This window comes from Moschus berezovskii, chromosome X (genome assembly GCF_049115385.1).
Source record: "Moschus berezovskii isolate FMDL1 chromosome X, NW_MosBer_1.0, whole genome shotgun sequence".
Lineage (NCBI taxonomy): Eukaryota > Metazoa > Chordata > Mammalia > Artiodactyla > Moschidae > Moschus > Moschus berezovskii.
The window spans coordinates 64,160,255-64,182,432 of record NC_142488.1 but is presented as its reverse complement, the minus strand read 5'-3'; the positions used below and the strand labels follow the sequence as shown (position 1 = coordinate 64,182,432).

Genomic DNA, 22,178 nt, shown 5'->3' with positions numbered 1-22,178 from the left:
TCCTCATTGTCCTTATACCCTACTCTCAAGCCCCATCATATTAATTTCAGTGCCTATAATGTGCCATTCCATTCCACACTCCCTGCCCTTGCCCAGGCTCTCTTGGAAATGCCTACCTCCCACCCACCAGGCCCCTTTTACAGATCCCCTGACACAGTCACTTCCTCTGGAGTAGTTTAGAAGGGCTTCCCTGGTAGCTCAAATGGTAAAGAATCTGCCTGCAATGCAAAGAACCTGGCTTCAATCCCTGGGTCAGAAGATCCCCTGGAGAAGGGAATGGCTACCCACTTCAGTATTACTGCCTGGAGAATTCCATGAACAAAGGAGCCTGGTGAGTTTCAGCCCACAGGGTTGCAAAGAGTTGGACATGACTGAGTGACTAACACATGGGTAGTGCTGATCTCCAGAATGACCTGGATTCAAATCTCACAATGCACATGGTAGCTGTGTGACCTCTTCAAATTATCTGACAATTCTGTGCTTGAGATCCTCATCTTAAAATGGAAGTAATTCTAGAACCTGCATATGAGTAGGTTTGAGAATTGTCAGTCCATAAAAAGTGTGGAGACACTTTAAGTGCCTGACACATAAGAAGCCTTTAACCAATATTAACTATTACTGATGGGATTAACATATACACACTACTATATATAAAATAGATAGCCAATAAGGATCTACTGTATAGAACAGGAAACTATACTCAATATCTTATAATAATCTATAGGGGGAAAAAATCTGAAATATATATATATATATATTTATATAGTAAATCAACATTGTAAGTCAACTATATACTTCAATTTTTTAAAAGACAAAAATATTAACTGTTATTACTTATTTCTTCAGTATTATTGTTATACCTGTCTCACACTGTTCTATAATATCCCCTCCTACTAAACATATCTTACTATCTTTGCACTCCAGTGACTAACCTAGTGAGGCACATAGTAGATATGTAATAAATATTGAAGGAAGGATAAAAGGACTAACTGTTCCAGGTTTGTGGTTTGGTTTCCTGTGACCACATAGGATTATGAAGGAATAACAACAACCTTAATGTTTCTTCTGAATATCTTCTTGACCAGGTATCTAAGTGTATGTTATTTGCATTGTATAAGCAAGAGCTAGAGGGGAGTGAGCGAGAAAGGCACTTTGAGCTGGGCTGAACTGAACAAGACTAAACTATTTCCTTTTTTTTATTCATTGACTCTTGGATCAAGAAGAAACTGACTTCCCTCAAGTACCGTTCCCTTTCACTCCCATCCTTCAGCCCCACCTTTCCATTTGTTTCCTTCCCACTACCATGTTCCCCTCAAACATGCATAAATGAAACCCAGAAAGCAAAAGGAGCACTGAGGGAAAGGGGGAAGGAGTTGGAAAAGGTTAGCACCTCCCTCCTTCCTTTGCTGAGATCAAAGCCTGCATTTGCACTTGCTGGCCGGCTGGCCTCTTTCATGCCCTACTCCACCTGTCTGGAAATGGCATTGCCACTTGCCCATTTCCTTTTCTCTTCAACACTGGAGGGCAGTTTCAGGGTGGGGCCTTGAACTATTTCTAGTGCAGGCCAAATCCCTCCATCCCAACATCTTTGCTTTGTGTGATCAGATTTCCTTTCCACCTCGCCAGTAACAAGTGGCGGGAGCAGAAGGCAGGAAACTGAAAGAAGTCAGTTTCTCTACTGGCCCTTGGTGGAGCTCATGGTTTAAGTAAGTGGGAAGCCACTGGGGCTTCTGGGCTTTTGTCTGGCAAGAGGAACAGGCTCTTCTTTCTGCATCTGGGGGTGGGGAAGGTCCCAGTGCTCGGCCTAACATCCCCTGGGGTCCCGGTGAGGCACCAGTTAGGCAATGGCTTCTTGCCCCAAGAGAAGAGAATTCACATGTACTGACATCCTACCATGTGCTGGGCTGGCCTCTGTGGTCGGCCCTTTAATGTATATTATCTCTGTGATTCCTAACAACCCAGTTGGGTCAGCATTTATCATTCTTCTGGTAGCAATGAGAAAAGAAGCTTGCCTGAGGCACACAGCTCAATCCAAGTATGAAAAATCCAGCTCTGCCTGACTCTATGGCCAGGGCTCTTGCCACCTCATCATGCTGCCTCGAGAGCTGAGAAAACTGTTCATGCCATAAATTGGCTCTTTGCATTATTCCACAGAATTAACTGAACAGCCAGCTAAACCTTTTGTGAATTAACGTAATTCGACATAATTTTAAAGTAAAGGTTGAAGGAGAACCTTGAGTTCAACTCTACAGGCTCTACAAAGAGAATGTGACATAAGTTTCTGCCTTTGCAGAGTTTCTGGTCCCATAGAAAAGAGTTAACGAGTGCAAAACTAAAAACATAATATAACACAGAAACAGAAATACCACGAGAAAGCCAGAGAGGGAAAGAGGGCACCACCTTTGCCTTAGATACAGCCTCTGCCTTCCTCGTGCCTCTCTTCCCTCAGCTCCAAGCAGAGCTGCTCAAGGCTGCCATATGGAACTGGATCACAAAGCAGGGACTTTCTTGTATCATCTGTGTTCCCCAGCCTAAGAATAGTGTAATAAGTAGTACCTAGGAATAATATTTGATTGGCAAAGGTGGGGAGATGTTTAGGAACCCAGGCTTACCTGCAGCCAGACTTCTTCAGGGAAGAATGGGTTATTTATGGGTTAGTTAAAGCCAGATGCTCAGACAGCCAGGACAAGAGCCTCAATCCCAGTCAAACTGAGCTCTATCACGTGGCAGTCAGCTCTGGCCCCAGCTGACCGTCTTGCCACCATGTGCTCTCAGCCCAAGAGGGGGCTAAAGCTGGAGAGCGGCCTGAGCATGCAGCAGGTCCTCACAATGAGGACATGTTGTTCCAGACACTCAGTGCAGAACAGATAGCTCACGACATGCCTTACTGACAGAGGATCAGCAGTGTTATCTTCGTAGATGGAGGCAGAACATTCCCTCCTCCTAGACCTCAGCGAGGCCCCTTGCCTCTGATTTTTATAGCATTTGATGCCAGGAGTTTGGGTGTCTCAGAGTGACTTCTTCATTGGAGCTGCCTTTCTTCTATTGCTCACTCTAAGCCCATCTTTCCTTGCCCATGAAATGAATGTACTACTTGACAGCCTCCGGAGTAGGAGAGGCCACTTAAGGAGAGAGGGCTACACCTGTTTGAAGCCTTCTCTTCAAGAGCCAAGCCCATGAGGTTCTCAGGCTTGGACTAAGGGGCCCTCCTTGGCTAAAAATACAAACCTCTCAGGTTTCTTTGATCAGAATGGGGGAGTTAGTTTCTGTAAAGACCATCTCTATACAAGGCACCTTCTATCTCCAGAACTTGGGACTTCAGACATCAGCGAGTAATAACTTCAGCAGGAAGGAACTAGACTCCTCTCCTTTTTAGATCAGTCCAATAAGCATTATAAGCATTGACACAGTCTTGGTCATTTTTCTTTTAATTAGATATGAGGAGTCTTCTGTCGTAGATGTGCAAAGGTCATCTTCCCATCAAGTTACTCCCATAGATTCCACAAAGATGCTGTTAGAATCCCTAGAGATTATTCCACAACCTCTCCCATGGTGCCAGATATATATCCAGACTCTTAACAAGGATAATTTGATGGCAATGGCAATCACCTTGGATTATTTTTTAAAAAGCTCTTTGAATGACATCAAATTCACGACACATGCCAAGATCCCTTGTTTTCATGCCCTCTGTACCATTTTTTCCAGGGAATTTGAATTTCCCTGGCTTACTTACTGCCTAACAATATCACTATTGAAAGCACATAATGTTAAGGACCATATGCTCTCTCTCCAGAAAGTGTGTACAAATACTATTTCTGTTAGAAACTAAACAGAAATAGTAGCTTTGCATATCTCCCATTCAAAAACTTCTCCCAATTGAATGATTCCCTTTGTCATGGGGTGTTTTTCCCCAAGCGGTCCCTAATAAAGAAGCTGAATCAGATATTGTGACTTACCAAAGGTCACAAGGAATCATCTAGTGAGCTAGAAATAGAAACCAAAAACCTTTATTTTGATTCCCTGAATTTAAAAACAAACTCTACTACAGAAAAAATAGAAAAACTAGGCTCATTGGACATTCCTGTTGCAGGGAATTCAAGGCAACCAAAACTAACAGGCCTTGGTCTGTGAGGACCAAGGAGGTGACTAAGACAGGTGCTGCCCACCTTAAAAGAGCTGATAATCCAGTATAGAGATCAGGTCGCTGTTGAAAAATCTCTACACACTGAAGAGCACCTAGAGGACCCCAAAGGAGGGCTTGTTCATCTTCACAGCCCTTACAGCAGCCGGCCCAGTGACCTGCATGTGATATGCGGGCAAGCACTGTCTATTTGCTGAACAAGGGCCATAAGAGATGTATCAACAGAATGCTCTGGGGCTTATGTAGAATGAGGGACAGCTTTGTAGAGGAGGTGACATTTGAGCTGTGCCTGGAAGGTTGGGGAGGTTTTTTACAGGCAGCAGGGGATGGGGGAGGGACTTTGCAGGCCCCAGGAAAAAACAATGGCAAAGATCCTCAAGAGGGTGAGGGACCAAGCATGGTCTCATTTGGGAGAGCCCAGAGCTGGCCAGTGTGGCTAGAGAAGAGGGAGTGAGTGAGCTGAAGCTGGAGAGAAAAGTTGAGATGTGAGCAGAGAGGACCTTGAACCCCAAGCCAAAGAAAGAATTTTGCAGTGGGCTGTCACAGGAGGTTTGAACAAGGGGACCAGTTTCCTGCTGCACCCTCCTGCCCTGCCCATCTGGGCCTTCCTTGACTTGTTGGTAGCAGTGGGTTGTTGTTGTTGTTCTGATTGTCTGTGGTTTGGTTTGGAGGTTTTCTGTGGTTTAGTTTGTTTTTTGGCCTTTCCCTTTTCCTTACAGTTTTTCACAGCATATGGTCCTGATTATGTGCTGGAAATCACGCCAAGCTGCCGGCCAGACCGCAATGAGCCCCACCGAGTCCAGCAAATCCTCAACTACATCAAAGGTGAGCACCACCCTTCAAATCCAGCTCTCCTCATTCTAACCAGCTTGTGGTGACCCATCAGTGGGGGCTTCCCCAAATACCATTTGTCATTTGGTGGCTAGACTTTACACTGACTCGAAAGGGAAACCTCTTCTTGGCCTAAGAGCTTGTAGTTGGAATTCTGCACTGGTCACTCTGGTTGGGATTGTCATTTGGCCAACTAATGTCACCTCCAGGGAGACAAAAGTTTCAGCTTTAAGTACCTCCAGTGGAAAGCCAGTTCTAAAGTGTGCCCTGGAACTCTCTTTGAAAAGGACAACAGTAAAACCCTCTCTAAGATAAGAGAAGGTCAAGTCAATTCAGACTTGGGGTTGGACATGGGGGCAGGAGGGCTCGCAGGCATTCTGTTCCAATGTGGTTCATTGGTCCAATAGAGCTTTGAGTGACTGTGAGCCCACAGTGAGTAGTCACAGATTTTGAAGCCCTGGGAGTAGGTTCCCCAGTCTCACTTAGAGCACTGGCGATGTGGCTGCTTCCCTATTCTTCCTTTCCCTAAGGTTGGCCTCCAATTATTCTGGCCTCTGGACAGAGGGAAAATGGCAGTCATCAGGTTATTGCCCACTTGATCACACTGTCCACTAGCTGTTTGGGGACACTGTTGGTAGAAAGCCCCCTCCCAACCCCAACTGCTGTTTCACAACTAAACTCACTTCATCTACAATTTTTTTAAAGTTGTTTTGGTACCCACATTCCTATTTAATTGAATTTGTGTGTACATGTGCATATTTTTGGGGGGGGGGGGGTCCTAATTATTTGCAGTTAGAAGGCCAAAGGTATCACATGCCCATAATGGAGAGTGAAATTCCTGTATTTATTCAACTAACAACCAAGATAGCACCAGTTCTCCTAACTTTGATTCCCTCATTGAAATAGAATCCAGCACAAAAGAGAAGCCTGTTCTGTGTCAGAGTTAGTCTGAGGGAACACGTTGTCCTGGGGAATCTTTGCCGAAAGTCATCTAGTACATTCCAGTCTGTGACAACAGCCTAGTCCATAGCCACTGACTCCACATCCCAGGCTCCTTTGATGAGAGAAAGATTTCTAAGCTCATGAGTCATAAACTTGTAAGGTTGTGCTCACAGCAGTGCTTATCAGCTCTCTCAGGTATCCTACAGCCCTCAGCCTTTCCCTGATCCTATAACTTCAAGGCACCTCCCTCTGGTTTCTCAATGGCTACCAACTTCAGAAGTCTTCACTTCCTAACCAAATCCTCCTCCCTCCTTGAACCTTTAAGGCCTTTAAAATCCTTTTCCTGGCCTTTCTCTAGCCTTTCTTACTACACTTCAGACTTGATTAACACATGCTCCCACCCTTGTTTCCTCCTGTCCCTCTCAGATCCTGGACCAAATTCTCATACCCCTTTTCCTTTCACCTTGCCATTTTCCCCTCATCCAGACTCTAAATCCTGGTAGAGCAGAGACAAAACAATAGAAACAGAAACTAAACAAGGCTCTGCAGCCACTTGCTCACACCTACATATGTGCAGATATCTTTATGCCCTCATGCTTTCCTGCACACGTACCCAGACACATATCTCCAGAGTGTGCTGACCTCGTGATATTGAGGAAATGGAAATGAAAAGCAAGAGAAGACATAAGGAAGGTAACTCAAAGGAAAGAGAATTAGGAAAGATAAGAAACCCAAAAGAAGAATCCATTTTAAAAAATACTCATTTAAAAAATGAGATAAAAGATTAGTTTAAGGATTGGTTAAAAAATAATAATAACAAAATTTTAGAGGATATGCAAGGTACATGGAAGTCAAGATTTTTTTTAAATATCCTAACAGGTTAAAGCAATATTCTGGTTGCAATACCATGAAATTAATGTATAGACCAGGAATTGGGTCTTCAAAAGCAACTGGACACAAGCAAGATGGGAAGACATGGCTTCACAGGATTTTGTCTGCAAAAGTTAGGGATTTTAGTCAGTGTGAGTCACCATGGCAAGGTAGCCTCCAGAGATGTTAATGCAGTATTGACCTTACTTTAAAAGATCTTGAGACAAATGGGAACATATGTTTCAGGAGGTCAGGATGGGGAGAGGATTGGAGCCCAGGCTCCAAGAGGTCTTGTTGGAGAAAGATCTGGGTTTTTGGAGAAAAGAAGATGTAGGGGGATGTTGTCCCATATCTCTGAGAGGCTGTCACAGAGCAGAGGGTATAGGCAGAGTCTATGTGGTCACAGGGCACAGAGATAGGACCCATGGGTAGATATTATTAAAAGGCATATTAAGCAGATTTTCATTCAAGATAAAGAATTTTATAATGATTACAGCTGTCCAGAGTGGAACAGACTGCCCAGAAAGGAATGAGGTCTCTATTACTGGAGACCTACAAATAGAGACAAGACAGTCAATTGGCTATCATATTGTAGATAGAGTCCTGCATTTGGAGGAGGGTGATTGTACTAGGCTATCGTTAAGGTTCCTTCCAATCCTAAGATTCTAGGATGCTGTACATTAATTATGTGAAAATACAAAAACAATAAAAAGAAGATGAGAATGCAGGGGTTGGTTGATGAGTCATAGTTGGGAGGGGTTGTGGAGGAGGTAATACTGTGTTTGGGAAAGAACTGATGAGGAGAAGAAAAGAAACTAAGTGGCTAAGAGTGGGTGGGGAGGAACCAGGGAGGGTGGACAGCAAGTAGAATGGCTATAGATTACTAGGAATCTTCAGATTTTTTCCGTTTAGCCATCCCTTTCCTATTGACAAAGTCTTGTGTTCTAGCCATGCAAATGAGCAGAGCACATAAAACCAGAACCGAAAAGAAATGCAGTTAAACCTACAAGAAATGAGGCTAGAAAGAAGTCCAAATGTTGTTAAAAATGGCCAGACTAACCTGCTATACTGAGACCATGCCCCTCCAGCCTGGTGACATGCTGCCATCAGATAGTGCGTTGCCATGACAATGGTCAGTGTGGAAAGGCTGCTGAATTTTCTGCATTCTGAAAGATTTTCCTGAACCTGCGTAAAAGACTATCATCTGTTCCTCAATATAAAACCTCAGTGAGGCTGGCCATTTCTTCCAGTGCCTCTCCCTCTCCCCCTCCACACCTCCCCCCATTAAAAACAAAGGTGGTGGGGCAGAGCCAAAGATTATTTGGAGAAGTGGATGGCAATGAGGGAGTGGATAGACTACATTCCACTCTATGGGAAGGAGTTTCACCAGCATATCAGGTTGAATTTATTTAGCCTTTGAGCTTGGGTTTTCTCTCTTTCTCACCACATCCCTTAGAAGCACAAAAAATAGGATTTTTTTAACCTATCAGAAAGCAAACCTGAGGAGGTTCATCTTATAGTGATAAATTCCATATGCTACAGGATGACTGGCAAATTTGGACCTCACTTTATCCTGTCTTTACTCCCTATTAGACTTTCTGAGAGGAAAAAAAGACAAAAATAAAACCGTGGAGAGTCTATTCAAGCTGTTAGGTTTATACAGAGAAAAACTATGTGTTGTTCCCACAAATCGTTTTTCTCATGTCAATGAATCTTGAAGATTTGTGTGATCGTTCACAAGGAAGTATAGGTTAGAAAGTGGATCATTCAACCTAGATCATGACCACTACTGTAAAATTACCCTTGAACCATCTTCATATGCTCAAATTTGTTTGCCTTTCCTCTCTGGTTGATGTACTCCAGAGGAGTTAGCTCACAGAGAACCTTCCAGAGTTGGAACACTGCTGATGTGATCAATCCCCAGAGGCAGCTAGCTCCTTGAGCCTGCCTAGCTCTGCATGGGGAAACAGGGGTAGAGGTTTTCTAATCCCTGGTCCTGATGACATTTGAATCAAGTAAAAGTCCCTAGGGGGTCAAAAGCTACATGTTGCAGTCCAGGCCGGACCTGGTGGGGGAGGGGCAGGAGAGAGTGAGTTGTGCATATGTGAGAATGTGTTGGAGTTGTAACTGGAGGTTTCTACACTTGCTCTGAGTTCCCAGACTCTACCCTATGTTTGCCAGAGATAGAAAAGGAAACAAATGGGACCAGGAAGTAAGGAGGAAGAGAGAAGGAGATAGGAGGACATAAGAGGGAAGAGCAGGTCTTGTGCACATCTGCCCTTTCTGACCCTTAATGAAGGAGGCTTAGTATGGCAGCCTCTATGGTGCAGGGTTGGGAAGACAGACCAGCAAACTGATGTGGGTGTTGGGAGACACCACAGGAGAAATAATAAGAATAATAGAGATGAGAAGCCAAAACTAACCCCCTTAGACAGGTCAGGACATAATAAGGGCTGATGCAAGATAGAAGAGAAGTAGAACTTTAGGGAGAGTACTTTCATGTACTTAATGTCATAAGACATATAAGAGAAGTTTAAGACATGAATCCTGCCTCTGAAAAACAGCTGAGAAGTTGAGATGAGGAGCCAAAACTAACCCCCTTAGACAGGTCATGACATAATAAGGGCTGATGCAAGACAGAAGAGAAGTAGAACTTCAGGGAGAGTACTTTCATAAGGTTGGGATATTTTGAATAGATAGAAGAGGGAAATGCTCATAAGCAGGAGAAACTTGGATAGGTGGGGGCCAGGGAGAGATGGCAGGTTTCCTTGAATTTCATACTAAATTGTACATATCAATACAGTAAAGTAGGAGCCATTCTAGGTTCTGAAACTAAGACATGACATGATGCAGTGATATTTGGATGGATCATGGTGGTATTTCAAGGGTGAGCCTTCAAAGACCTGGACCAGAACACTGGTGGTAGGATATTCCCTATCCTATTCCTCCTGAATGACTGAGAGCTGTTAGGAAGAGAGTATCAATAGCATTTGGAGGTATATCACTTATAGGGGATCAAGGAGAAAGGAAGAAGTAAAGATGACTCTGATGTTTCCAGCCTTGATACCAACTGGGATGGGGAGCCATTGGGAGTAGGGGATAGTTTTACAGAAACATATACTTGATGTGTTCTTTTTTAATACACTGAATTTGAGATATGATACAATGTCAGTATAACTACATGGAATAATTTGTTGCAGCCAATTAAAAAGAAATTTCTAAAGCTAATTTGATGACAAGAGAATAATTTGCTCATGGTAACAATCTTAAGTGAAAAAACAGGGTGTGAAATGATTTAATACCATATAGTCTCAATTTTGTAAATATACATAATGTGTGTGTGAGTGAATGTATGGATATGCAAAGAAAAACACTAGAGGGAAACGTACCAAAAATTCTAAGAGTAGTTATTGCTAATGGTAAAATTTAAATTATGGGTAATTTTTTACTTGTTCTTTATTATTTTTTGGTTATTTTTCAAAATTCCTATATGAACATGTCTTGCTTTTATAGTCAGAAAAAAGAAATACATGTTGGAGCTTTTTAAGAAAAAGACAATAATCTTTTATCAGACCTTATGTCCCAATTTTTAATTTACAAAATCTGGTCACTGTAGCTGCAAATAAGGGACTGGAGATGGACTATTTTACATGTCTGAAGTAGTGATTCCTTTCTTAGATACCTCTAGTAATTCTAGGGTGTTTCCCTTTGTCTTGAAAAGCATATCATGATGTAAAACCTCTTCAATCTAGTAGAAGGGCAGAAAATCCAGATAGCTCCCTAAGACCACCACCCTTTCAAAAATTCTCATTCTCCAAGGCAACTGTCTGTCTTTCTTTTGGGGTTTTCTCTTCTGTGCCATTGATCTATGTGTCTATTCCTGTCTTGATTACTGTAGCTATATAATAAACCTTAAAATCAGGTAGAGTGATTCCTCTTTCTTCCTTTTCAAAGTTGTTTTAGCTATGCTAGTTTCTTTGCCTTTCCATATAAGCTTTAGAATAACTTTGTCTATATCTTAGAAAAAAAAAGCACCTTGATGAGATTTTGTTAGGAATTGTGTTAAATCTGTATATCAATTTGGAGAAAATTCCAATCCATGAACATGGTATATTTCTCTATTTATCGAGATCTTCTCTTATTTCCTTCATCAGCATTTTGTCATTTTCAGCATACATATTCTTAGCAGGTTTTATAAAAGTTTTTCTTTTATTGAGTTATTATGTTTTTCATTTTGGTTTCCATGTGTTTGTTGCTAGTATATAGAAATATATTTTTTGTATATTGTGCTTATATCCTGTGACCCTTCTGAACTAATTTATAATTTGTAGGTGTTTTCTTGTAGACTCCTTTGGATTTTCTACATAGATCACCATCTGCAAATAGGAGTTTTATTTCTCTCTGTCTGATCTATATGCCTTTTGTTTCCTTTTCTTGCCTTATTACACTGGTTAAGACTTCGAGTATTATGTTGGATAAGAGTGGTGAGAACAGATATCCTTACTTTATTCTAAAACTTAGAGGGAAAACATTCACTCTTTTACCAATAATTATGATGTCAGCTCTAGGTTTTGTAGATTTCCCTTAAAAGTTGAGAGGGTACCCCTCTATATTCCTAGTTTCATGAGAATTTATGTCATGAATGGATGTTGAATTTTATTTAATGTTTTTGCTCTATCAGTTGACACTAATACTGGCATATATGTAATTTTTCTTTTTAGCCTTTTAACATGGTAGGTTACATTGATTGATTATCAAATATTGAACTAGCTTTGTATACCTAGGATAAATCCCACTTGTTCATGGTGTAATATATATAGTATATTATATATTAGATTAGATTAATTCTGATTATATATATTAGATTAGATTATATATGTTATATATTGTGTATGTGCTAAGTTGCTTCAGTCATGTCCGACTCTGCGACCCTATGAACTGTGGGGTCACAGTCCATAGGAACCCTCCAGGGTCCTCTGTCCATGGGATTCTCCAGGCAAGAATACTGGAGTGGGTTATCATGACCTCCTCCAGGGGATCTTCCCTACCCAGGTATTGAACCCACATCTTTTACATCTCCTGCATTGACAGGTGAGTTCATTACCAATAGTTCATTACCTGGGAAGCCCATATTATATGCTGTGATTAATTGTGTTAGTCACTCAGTCATGTCCGACCCTGTGACACCATGGACTGCCAGTCTTCTCTGTCCATAGAATTCCTCAGGCAAGAATACTGGAGTGAGTAGCCATTCCCTTCTCCAGGAGATCTTACCGACCCAGGGATCAAACCTGGGTCTCCCACATTGCAGGATGATTCTTTACCATCTGAGCCACTAGGGAAGTCCGTAGAGGACTAGTATTGCCCTGATACTGAAAGCAAATGATGGCATCACAAAAAAGAAAGCTACAGACTAATATCCTTCATGAATATAAATGTAAAGCCTTCAATAAAATACTAACAATAGAATTCTTAGTTTTTAACTCTTAGAAATAAATGTATATTTTTATATATTATATTTTATATATTACTTTTTGTTTTGTTTTGTTTAGTAGCTAAGTTGTGTCTGACTCTTTTGCAACCCCAAGGACCAGCTTCCCCTGTCTATGGGATTTCCCAGGCAAGAATACTGGAGTGGGTTGCCATTTGTTTCCCCAAGGGATCCTCCTGACACAGGGATCAAACCCACATCTCCTGCATTATACAGGCAGATTCTTTACCACTGAGCCACCATCAGGGAAGGGCTTCCCTCAAAGCTCAGTCGGTAAAGAATCTGCCTGCAATGCAGGAGACCTGGGTTTGATTCCTGGGTTGGGAAGATCCTCTGGAGAAGGAGGAGAAAATACCCACCCCAGTATTTTCTCCTGGAAAATCCCATGGACAGAGGAGCCTGGCAGGCTACCGTCCATGGGATCGCAAAAGTCAACATGACTTAGAGACTAAACCACCGCCATCAGGGAAGCCCCTATATCTTACATATATTAGCAAATATATATGTGTATATATATATGACATATGTATATTATATAATGTATATACAATATATATGTATATTATATAAGATATTTATAGTATATGTATATTTCAGTTCAGTTCAGTCACTCAGTCATGTACAACTCTTTGCAACCCCACAGACTGCAGCATGACAGGGAATTCCCATCACCAATTCCCGGAGCTTACTCAAACTCATGTCCATAGAGTCGGTGATGTCATCCAACCATTTCATCCTCTGTCATCCCCTTCACCTCCTGCCTTCAATCTTTTCCAGCATCAGGGTCTTTTCCAATGAGTCAATTCTTCACATCAGGTGGCCAAAGTATTGGAGTATCAGCTTCAGCATCAGTCCTTCCAATGAATATTCAAGGCTGATCTCCTTTAGGATGGACTGGTTGGATCTCCTTGCCATTGAAGGAACTCTCAAGAGTCTTCTCCAATACCACAGTTCAAAACCATCAATTCTTTGGCACTCAGTTTTCTTTACAGTCCAACTCTCACATCCATACATGACTACTGGGAAAACCATAGCTTTGACTAGACAAACCTTTGTTGACAAAGTAATGAATGTCTCTGCTTTTTAATATGCTGTCTAGGTTGGTCATAACTTTTCTTCCAAGGAGCAAGCGTCTTTAAATTTCATGGCTGCAGTCACCATCTGCAGTGATTTTGGAGCCCAAAAAAATAAAGTCTCTCACTCCATTGTTTTCCCATCGATTTGCCATGAACTATTGAGACCGGATGCCATGATCTTAGTTTTTTGAATTCTGAGTTTTAAGCCAACTTTTTCAATCCCCTCTTTCAATTTCATCAGGAAGCTCTTTAGTTCTTCACTTTCTGCCATAAGGGTGGTGTCATCTGCATATCTGAGGTTATTGACATTTCTTCTGGCAATCTTGATTCCAGCTTGTGCTTCATCCAGCCTGGCATTTCACATGATGTACTCTGCATATAAGTTAAATAAGCAGGGTGACAATATGCAGCCTTGATGTACTCCTTTCCTGATCTGGAACAAGTCTGTTGTCCATTTTTAACTGTTGCATCTTGACATGCATACAGATTTCTCAGGAGGCAGGTCAGGTGGTCCAGTATTCCCATCTCTTGAAGAATTTTGCAGTTTGTTGTGATCCACATAGTCAAAGGCTTTAGTGTAGTCAATAAAGCAGAAGTATATCTTTTTATGGAACTATCGTGCTTTTTCGATGATCCAACATATGTTGGAGATTTGATCTGTGGTTCCTCTGCCTTTTCTAAATCCAGCTTGAACGTCTGGAAGTTCATGGTTTACATACTGTTGAAGACTGGCTTGGAGAATTTTTAGCATTACTTTGCTAGCATGTGAGATGAGTGCAATTGTGAAATAATTTGAGCTTTCTTTGGCATTGCCTTTCTTTGGGATTGGAATGAAAAGAGACCTTTTCCAGTCCTGTGGCCACTGCTGAGTTTTCCAAATTTGCTGGCATATTAAGTGCAGCACTTTCACAGCATCATCTTTTAGGATTTGAAATAACTCAACTGGAATTCCATCACCTCCACTAGCTTTGTTCGTAGTGATGCTTCCTAAGGCCCACTTGACTTTACATTCCAGGATGTCTGGCTCTAGGTGAGTGATCACACCATCTTGGTTATCTAGGTCATGAAGATCTTTTTTGTATAATTCTGTGTATTCTTGCCACCTCTTCTTAATATCTTCTGCTTCTGTTAGGTCCATACTGTTTCTGTTCTTTATCGTGCCCATCTTTGCATGAAATGTTCCCTTGGTATCTCCAATTTTCTTGAAGAGATCTCTAGTCTTTCCCATTCTATTATTTTCCTCTATTTCTTTGCATTGATCATGAAAGAAGGCTTTCTTATCTCTCCTTGCTATTCTTTGGAACTCTGCATTCAGAAGGGTGTATCTTTCCTTTTCTTGTTTGCCTTTTGCATCTTTTCTTTTGTCAGCTATTTGCAAGGCCTCCTCAGACAACCATTTTGCCTTTTGCCTTTCTTTTTCTTGGGGATGGTCTTGATCACCACCTCCTGAACAATGTTACAAACTTCAGTCCATAGTTCTTCACGTACTCTATCAGATCTAATCCCTTGAATCTATTTCTCACTTCCACTGTATAATCATAAGATATTTGATTTAGGTCATACCTGAATGGTCTAGTGGTTTTCCCTACTTTCTTCAATTTAAGTCTGAATTTGGCAATAAGGAGTTCATGATATGAGCCACAGTCAGCTCCCAGTCTTGTTTTTGTTGACTGTAGAGAGCTTCTCCATCTTTGGCTACAAAGAATATAATCAGTCTGACTTCGGTATTGACCGTCTGGTAAGGTCCATGCATAGAGTCTTCTCTTGTGTTGTTGGAAGAGGGTGTTTGCTATGACCAGGGTGTTCTCTTGGCAAAACTCTGTTATCCTTTGACCTGCTTCATTTTGTACTCTGGATATCTTTTTTGGGTGTTAATTCTAGAAGGTCTTGTAGGTCTTCATAGAACCATTTAACTTAAGATTCTTCAGCATTACTGGTTGGAGCATAGGCTTGGATTACTGTGATATTGAATTGTTTGCCTTGGAAATGAACAGAGATCATTCTGTCACTTTTGAGGTTGCACCCAAGTACTGCATTTTGGACTCCTATTGACTATGAAGGCTACTCCATTTCCCTAAGGGATTCTTGCCCACAGTAGTAGATATAATGGTCATCTGAGTTAAATTCACCTATTCCAGTCCATTTAATTTGCTGATTCTTAAAATGTCGATGTTCACTCTTGCCATCTACTGTTTGACCACTTCCAATTTGCCTTGATTCATGGACCTAATATTCCAGATTCCTATGCAATGTTGCTCTTTACAGCATCGGACTTTACTTCCATCACCAGTCCCATCCACAACTGGGTGTTTTTTCCACTTTGGCTCCATCTCTTCATTCTTTCTGGAGTTATTTCTCCACTGATCTCCAGTAGCATAAATCGGCAGCTACCAACCTGGGGAGTTCATCCTTCAGTGTCATATCTTTTTGCCTTTTCATACTGTCCATGGGGTTCTCAAGGCAAGAATACTGAAGTGGTTTGCCATTCCCTTCTCCAGTGGACCACATTTTGTCAGAACTGTCCACCATGATGGAACTCCATCTTGGGTGGCCCTACACGGCATGGCTCATAGTTTCATTGAATTAGACAAGGCTGTGGTCCATGTGTTCGGATTGGTTAGTTTTCTGTGATTGTGGTTTTCATTCTATCTTCCCTCTGATGGAGAAGGATAAGAGGCTCATGGAAGCTTCCTGATGGCAGAGACTGACTGAGGGGGAAACTGGGTCTTGTTCTGATGGGTGGGACCATGTTCAGTAAATCTTTAATCCAATTTTCTGTTGATGGGCAGGGCTGTGTTCCCTCCCTGTTGTTTGACCTGAGGCCAAACTATGGTGGAGGTAATGAAGATAATGTGGGCCTCCTTCAAAAGGTCCCATTCATGCACTGCTGCACTCAGTGCCCCGAACCCTGCAGCAGGCCATTGCCGACCCACACCTCTGTGGGAGTCTTTTAGACACTCTCATGCAAGTCTGGCTCAGTCTCTTGTGGGGTCACTGCTCCTTTTTCCTGGGTCGTGGTGCACACAAGCTTTTGTTTGTGCCCTCCAAGAGTCTGTTTCTGCACCCAGAGCCCCTGCCCCTGCAGCAGTCCACTGCTGACCCGCACCTCTGCAGGAGACACTCAAATACAGTTCTGGCTCAGTCTCTGTGGGAACTCTGGGTCCTGGTGCTTACAAGGTTTGATTGAGCTCTTCGAGTGTCTTTGGCAGGTATGGGGTTTTATTCTAAATGCGATTTCACCCCTCCTACTGTCTTGCTGGGGCTTCTCCTTTGCCCTTGAATGTGGGGTACCTTTTTTTTGGTGGGATCCAACATTTTCCTGTTGATGGCTGTTTAACAGCAAGTTGTAATTTTGGAGTTCTTGCAGGAGAAGATGAGCATATGTCCTTCTATTCCACCATCTTGGACTGCCGTATGTATTTTTTAGAATTAGCTAATATATGTAAAAATTGTTAATTCTAAGAATAAACTAAGAATTCTACTTGCTAATATTTTATTGAATACTTTACATCTATATCCATGAGGGATATTAGTCTGTAGTTTTATTTTTTGTAATGCCATCATTTGTTCTCAGTATCAGATCAGTACAGTTCAGTTTAGTCGCTCAGTCATGTCTGACTCTTTGCGACCCCATGAATCACAGCATGCCAGGCCTCCCTGTCCATCACCAGCTCCCGGAGTTCACTCAAACTCATGTCCATCGAGTCGGTGATGCCATCCAACCATCTCATTCTCTGTCTTCCCCGTCTCCTCCCACCCCCAATCCTTCCCAGCATCAGAGTCTTTTCCAGTGAGTCAACTCATCGCATGAGGTGGCCAAAGTATTGCAGTTTCAGCTTTAGCATCAGTCCTTCCAATGAACACCCAGGATCGATCTCCTTTAGAATGGACTGGTTGGATCTCCTTGCAGTCCAAGGGACTCTCAAGAGTCTTCTCCAGCACCACAGTTCAAAAGCATCAATTCTTCGGCGATCAGTTTTCTTCACAGTCCAACTCTCACATCCATATATGACCACAGGAAAAACCATAGCCTTGACTAGACGGACCTTTGTTGGCAAAGTAATGTCTCTGCTTTCTAATATGCTATCTAGGTTGGTCATAACTTTCCTTCCAAGGAATAAGCGTCTTTTAATTTCCTGGCTGCAATCAGCATCCGCAGTGATTTTGGAGCCCAAAAAAATAAAGTCTGACACTGTTTCCACTGTTTCCCCATCTATTTCCCATGAAGTGATGGGACCACATGCCATGATCTTCGTTTTCTGAATGTTGAGCTTCAAGCCAACCTTTTCACTCTACTCTTTCACTTTCGTTAAGAGGCTTTTTAGTTCCTCTTCACTTTCTGCCATAAGGGTAGTGTCATCTGCATATCTGAGGTTATTGATATTTCTCCTGGCAATCTTGATTCCAGCTGGTGCTTCTTCCAGCCCAGCGTTCCTCATGATGTACTCTGCATATAAGTCAAATAAGCAGGGTGACAATATACAGCCTTGATGTACTCCTTTTCCTATTTGGAACCAGTCTGTTGTTCCATGTCCAGTTCTAACTGTTGCTTTCTGACCTGCATACAGGTTTCTCAAGAGGCAGGTCAGGTGGTCTGGTATTCCCATCTCTTTCAGAATGTTCCACAGTCTATTGTGATCCACACAGTCAAAGGCTTTGGCATAGTCAATGAAGCAGAAATAGACGTTTTTCTGGAACTCTCTTGCTTTCTCCATGATCCAGCAGATGTTGGCTATTTGATCTCTGTTCCTCTGCCTTTTCTAAAACCTGCTTGAACATCTGGAAGTTCACAGTTCACATATTGCTGAAGCCTGGCTTGAAGAATTTTGAGCATGACTTTACTAGCGTGTGAGATGAGTGCAATTGTGCGGTAGTTTGAGCATTCTTTGGCATTGCCTTTCTTCGGGATTGGAATGAAGACTGACCTTTTCCAGTCCTGTGGCCACTGCTGAGTTTTCCAAATTTGCTGGCATATTCACAGCATCATCTTTCAGGATTTGAAATAGCTCAACTGGAATTCCATCATCTCCAATAGCTTTGTTCGTAGTGATGCTCGCTAAGGCCCACTTGACTTCACATTCCAAGATTTCTGGTTCCAGGTGAGTGATCACACCATCGTGATTATCTTCATCGTGAAGATCTTTTTTGTACAGTTCTTCTGTGTATTCTTGCCACCTCTTCTTAATATCTTCTGCTTCTGTTAGGTCCATACCATTTCTGTCCTTTATTGAGCCCATCTTTGCATGAAATGTTCCCTTGATATCTCTAATTTTCTTGAAAAGATCTCTTGTTTTCCCTATTCTGTTGTTTTCCTCTATTTCTTTGCATTGATCACTGAGGAAGCCTTTCTTATCTCTCCTTGCTATTCTTTGGAACTCTGCATTCAGATGCTTATATCTTTCCTTTTCTCCTTTGCTTTTTGCTTCTCTTCTTTTCACAGCTATTTGTAAGGCCTCCTCAGACAGCCATTTTGCTTTTTTGCATTTCTTTTCCATGGGAATGGTCTTGGTCCCTGTCTCCTGTACAATGTCACGAACCTCCGTCCAGAGTTCATCAGGCACTCTATCTATCAGATCTAGTCCCTTAAATCTATTTCTCACTTCCACTGTATAATCATAAGGGATTTGATTTAGGTCATACCTGAATGGTCTAGTGGTGTTCCCTACTTTCTTCAATTTCAGTCTGAATTTGGCAATAAGGAGTTCATGATCTGAGCCACAGTCAGCTCCTGGTCTTGTTTTTGCTGACTGTATAGAGCTTCTCCATCTTTGGCTGCAAAGAATATAATCAATCTGATTTCGGTGTTGACCATCTGGTGATGTCCATGTGTAGAGTCTTCTCTTGTGTTGTTGGAAGAGGGTGTTTGCTATGACCAATGCATTCTCTTGGCAAAACTCTGTTAGCCTTTGCCCTGCTTCATTCCATGCTCCAAGGCCAAATTTGCCTGTTACTCCAGGGTTTTCTTGACTTCCTACTTTTGCATTCCAGTCCCCTATAATGAAAAGGACATCTTTTTTGGGTGTTAGTTCTAAAAGTTTTTGTAGGTCTTCATAGAACCATTCAACTTTGGCTTCTTCAGCAGACCAGTACTAGTCCTATAAAAGTGAGTTTGGAAATGTTACCTCTTCTTGTATTTTCTGCAAGAGATAGTATAGAATTGGTGTTAATGGTCCTTTTTTACTAGAAATCTCCAATGAAAACATCTTGGCCTAAAGATTTTTTTCAGGAGATCTTTTTTTTTTTTTTTTTTAATTTCTACTTTAGTACCATTGTGGTCAGAAAACATGTTCTGTGTAATTTCAGATATTTTCAATTTGTTGAAGTTTGTTTTATGACCCAGTATATAGTCTATCTTGGCATGTGTTCTGTGAATCCCTGAAAAGAATTTGTATTCTGCCGTTGTTTGGTGGGTTATCCTATCAATGTCACTTACATCCTGTTGGTTAGTAGCACTGTTGAATTCTTCTATATCCTTGCTCATTTTCTGTCTAGTTGTTCTATTATCAATTGCTAAGAGAGGGATGTTGAATTCTCAAACTCTAATTGTGGATCCACCTATTTCTCCTTATAGCTGTATCAAGTTTTGCTTCAGGTACTCTAAAGCTCTGTTGTCTAGGGCATGTACATTTAGCATTGCTGTATCTTCTCAGGAAATTGACTCTAACTGTGGTGTAATGTCCTTCTCTGTCCATGGTAATTTTTTTTGTTCTGAAATCTACTTTACCTAATATCAATGTAACCACTCCTGCTTTCTTTTGACTAATGTTTCATGGCATATATTATTTTCTCCTTTTACTCTCAACCTACTTATATTTAAACTGAGTTTCTTAGAGACAGCATATAGATATATTATTTTTGAACCACTCTGCCAATCTTTATCTTATAATTGGTGTATTTAGGTCATTTACATCAATGTAATTTTGATATTAAGAATTAAATCTGCCATTTTATTTTTAGTTTTCTCTGTTCCCTCTGTTCTTTGTTTTCTGTTTTCCTTACCATTACTGTTGGTGACTTATACCTTTGTTCAAATTCCATTTTGATTTATCTGTAGTGGTATTTATTTATTTATTTTGGGTTGTGCCAGTTCTTTGTTGCTATGTATGGGCTCTCTCTAGTTGCAGTGAATGGGGGCTACTCGTCATTGTGGTGCACAGGCTTATTGTGGTGGCTTCTTTTGTTGCAGAACATAGGCTCTAGGTGCACAGGCTTCAGTAGTTGTAGCACACAGCCTTAGTAGTTGCAGCTCAAACAGGCTCTTGAGCACAGGCTCATTAGTTGTGGCACATGGGCTTGGTTGCCCCACGGCATATGGGATCTTCCCAGAGCAGGGATTGAATCCGTGTCCCCTGCAGTGGCAGACAGATTCTTATCCACTGCAGCACCAGAGAAGTCCCTCTTTGGTGATTTTGATTGTTTACCTTTGTATAGGCTTTTAAGTGGTTGCTCTAGGTATATATTATACATATGTAACTTGTTACAGTCTACTGGTGTTGACATTGTACCAGTTAGAGTGAAGTGTAGGAATCTTACTTACTTTTAAGCCCCTTTCCTCTTCCTCACTTGTAACCTTATTGTGTTATTATATAATCTAATAGATATTTCCTCTATTTATTCAGAAATTCATCAGAGAATGTTATAATTTTTCCTTTAATCATCAAACATAATTTGAAAAACTCAAGAGGAGATAAAACATTTGATATTTACCTATATTTTTATCCTTTCCATTGTTCTTTCTTCCTTCCTGGTGTTCCAAGCTATCTTCTATCACCATTTCCTTTCCCTGTCAAAAACTTCCTTTACCTAGTCATTTAGCATGGGTCTAGTAACAACAAATTCTCTTAGTTTTCTTTCTTCTGAGAATATTTTCATCTCCCCTTCATTCCTGAAGGATATTTTCACTGGATGTAAAATTCAAGGTTGACGTTTATTTTCTTTCAGCACCCGAAAAATGCTGTACCACCTCCTTCTGGCCTCCAAAGTTTTTGATGGGAAAACCACTGTCATTTGAACTATCTCTCCCTTATATGAAAGAATTTGTTTTTGTTTTTCTACTGTCCAGATTTTTCTTTTTCCTTAGTTTTCAGGGATTTGATTATGGTCAATCTTTGAGTTTATGCAGTTCGGAATTCAATCAGCTTCTTTAATCTGTAAGGTTTTGTTGTGGTTGTTCAGTCGCTCAGTCATATCCAACTCTTTTCAACCCCATGGACTGCAGCACACCAGGCTTCCCTGTCCTTCATTATTTCCCAGAGTTTGCTCAGACTCATGTCCATTGAGTCATTGATACCATCCAACCATCTTGTCCTCTGTCATCCCCTTCTGCTCCTGCCTTCAATCTTTCCCAGCATCAGGGTCTTTTCCAATGAGTCAATTCTTCATATCAGGTGGCCAAAGTATTGGAGCTTCAGCTTCAGCATCAGTTCTTCCAATGAATATTCAGGGTTAATTTCCCTTAGGATTAACTTGTTTTGATCTCCTTGCTATCCAAGGGACTCTCAAGAGTCCTCCAGCACTACAGTTTGAAGGCATCAATTCTTTAGCACTCAGTCTTCTCTATGGTCCAACTCTCACATCAATACATGACTACTGGAAAAACCATAGCTTTGACTATATGGATCTTTGTCGGTAAAGTAATGTCTATGCTTTTTAATATACTGTCTAGGTTTTTCATAGTTTTTCTTCCAAGGAACAATCGTCTTTTAATTTCAAGGCTGCAGTCACCATCCACAGTGACTTTGGAGCCCAGGAAAATGAACTCTGTCACTATTTCCATTGTTTCTATGGTTTTATCTTTTGCCAAATTTGGGAAATCTTTAGCCATTAT

General features: G+C 41.3%; 1 protein-coding gene across 1 annotated transcript in view; it reads left to right on the top strand.

Moving 5' to 3' along the window:
* HDAC8 (histone deacetylase 8) overlaps positions 1–22,178 on the top strand; it is a 267,792-nt gene that overhangs the window by 231,409 nt on the left and 14,205 nt on the right. Inside the window, exon 10 of the mRNA XM_055393871.2 lies at positions 4,861–4,966. Coding sequence (XP_055249846.1) covers positions 4,861–4,966 — 106 coding nt within the window. The remainder of the gene's footprint in view (positions 1–4,860; positions 4,967–22,178) is intronic.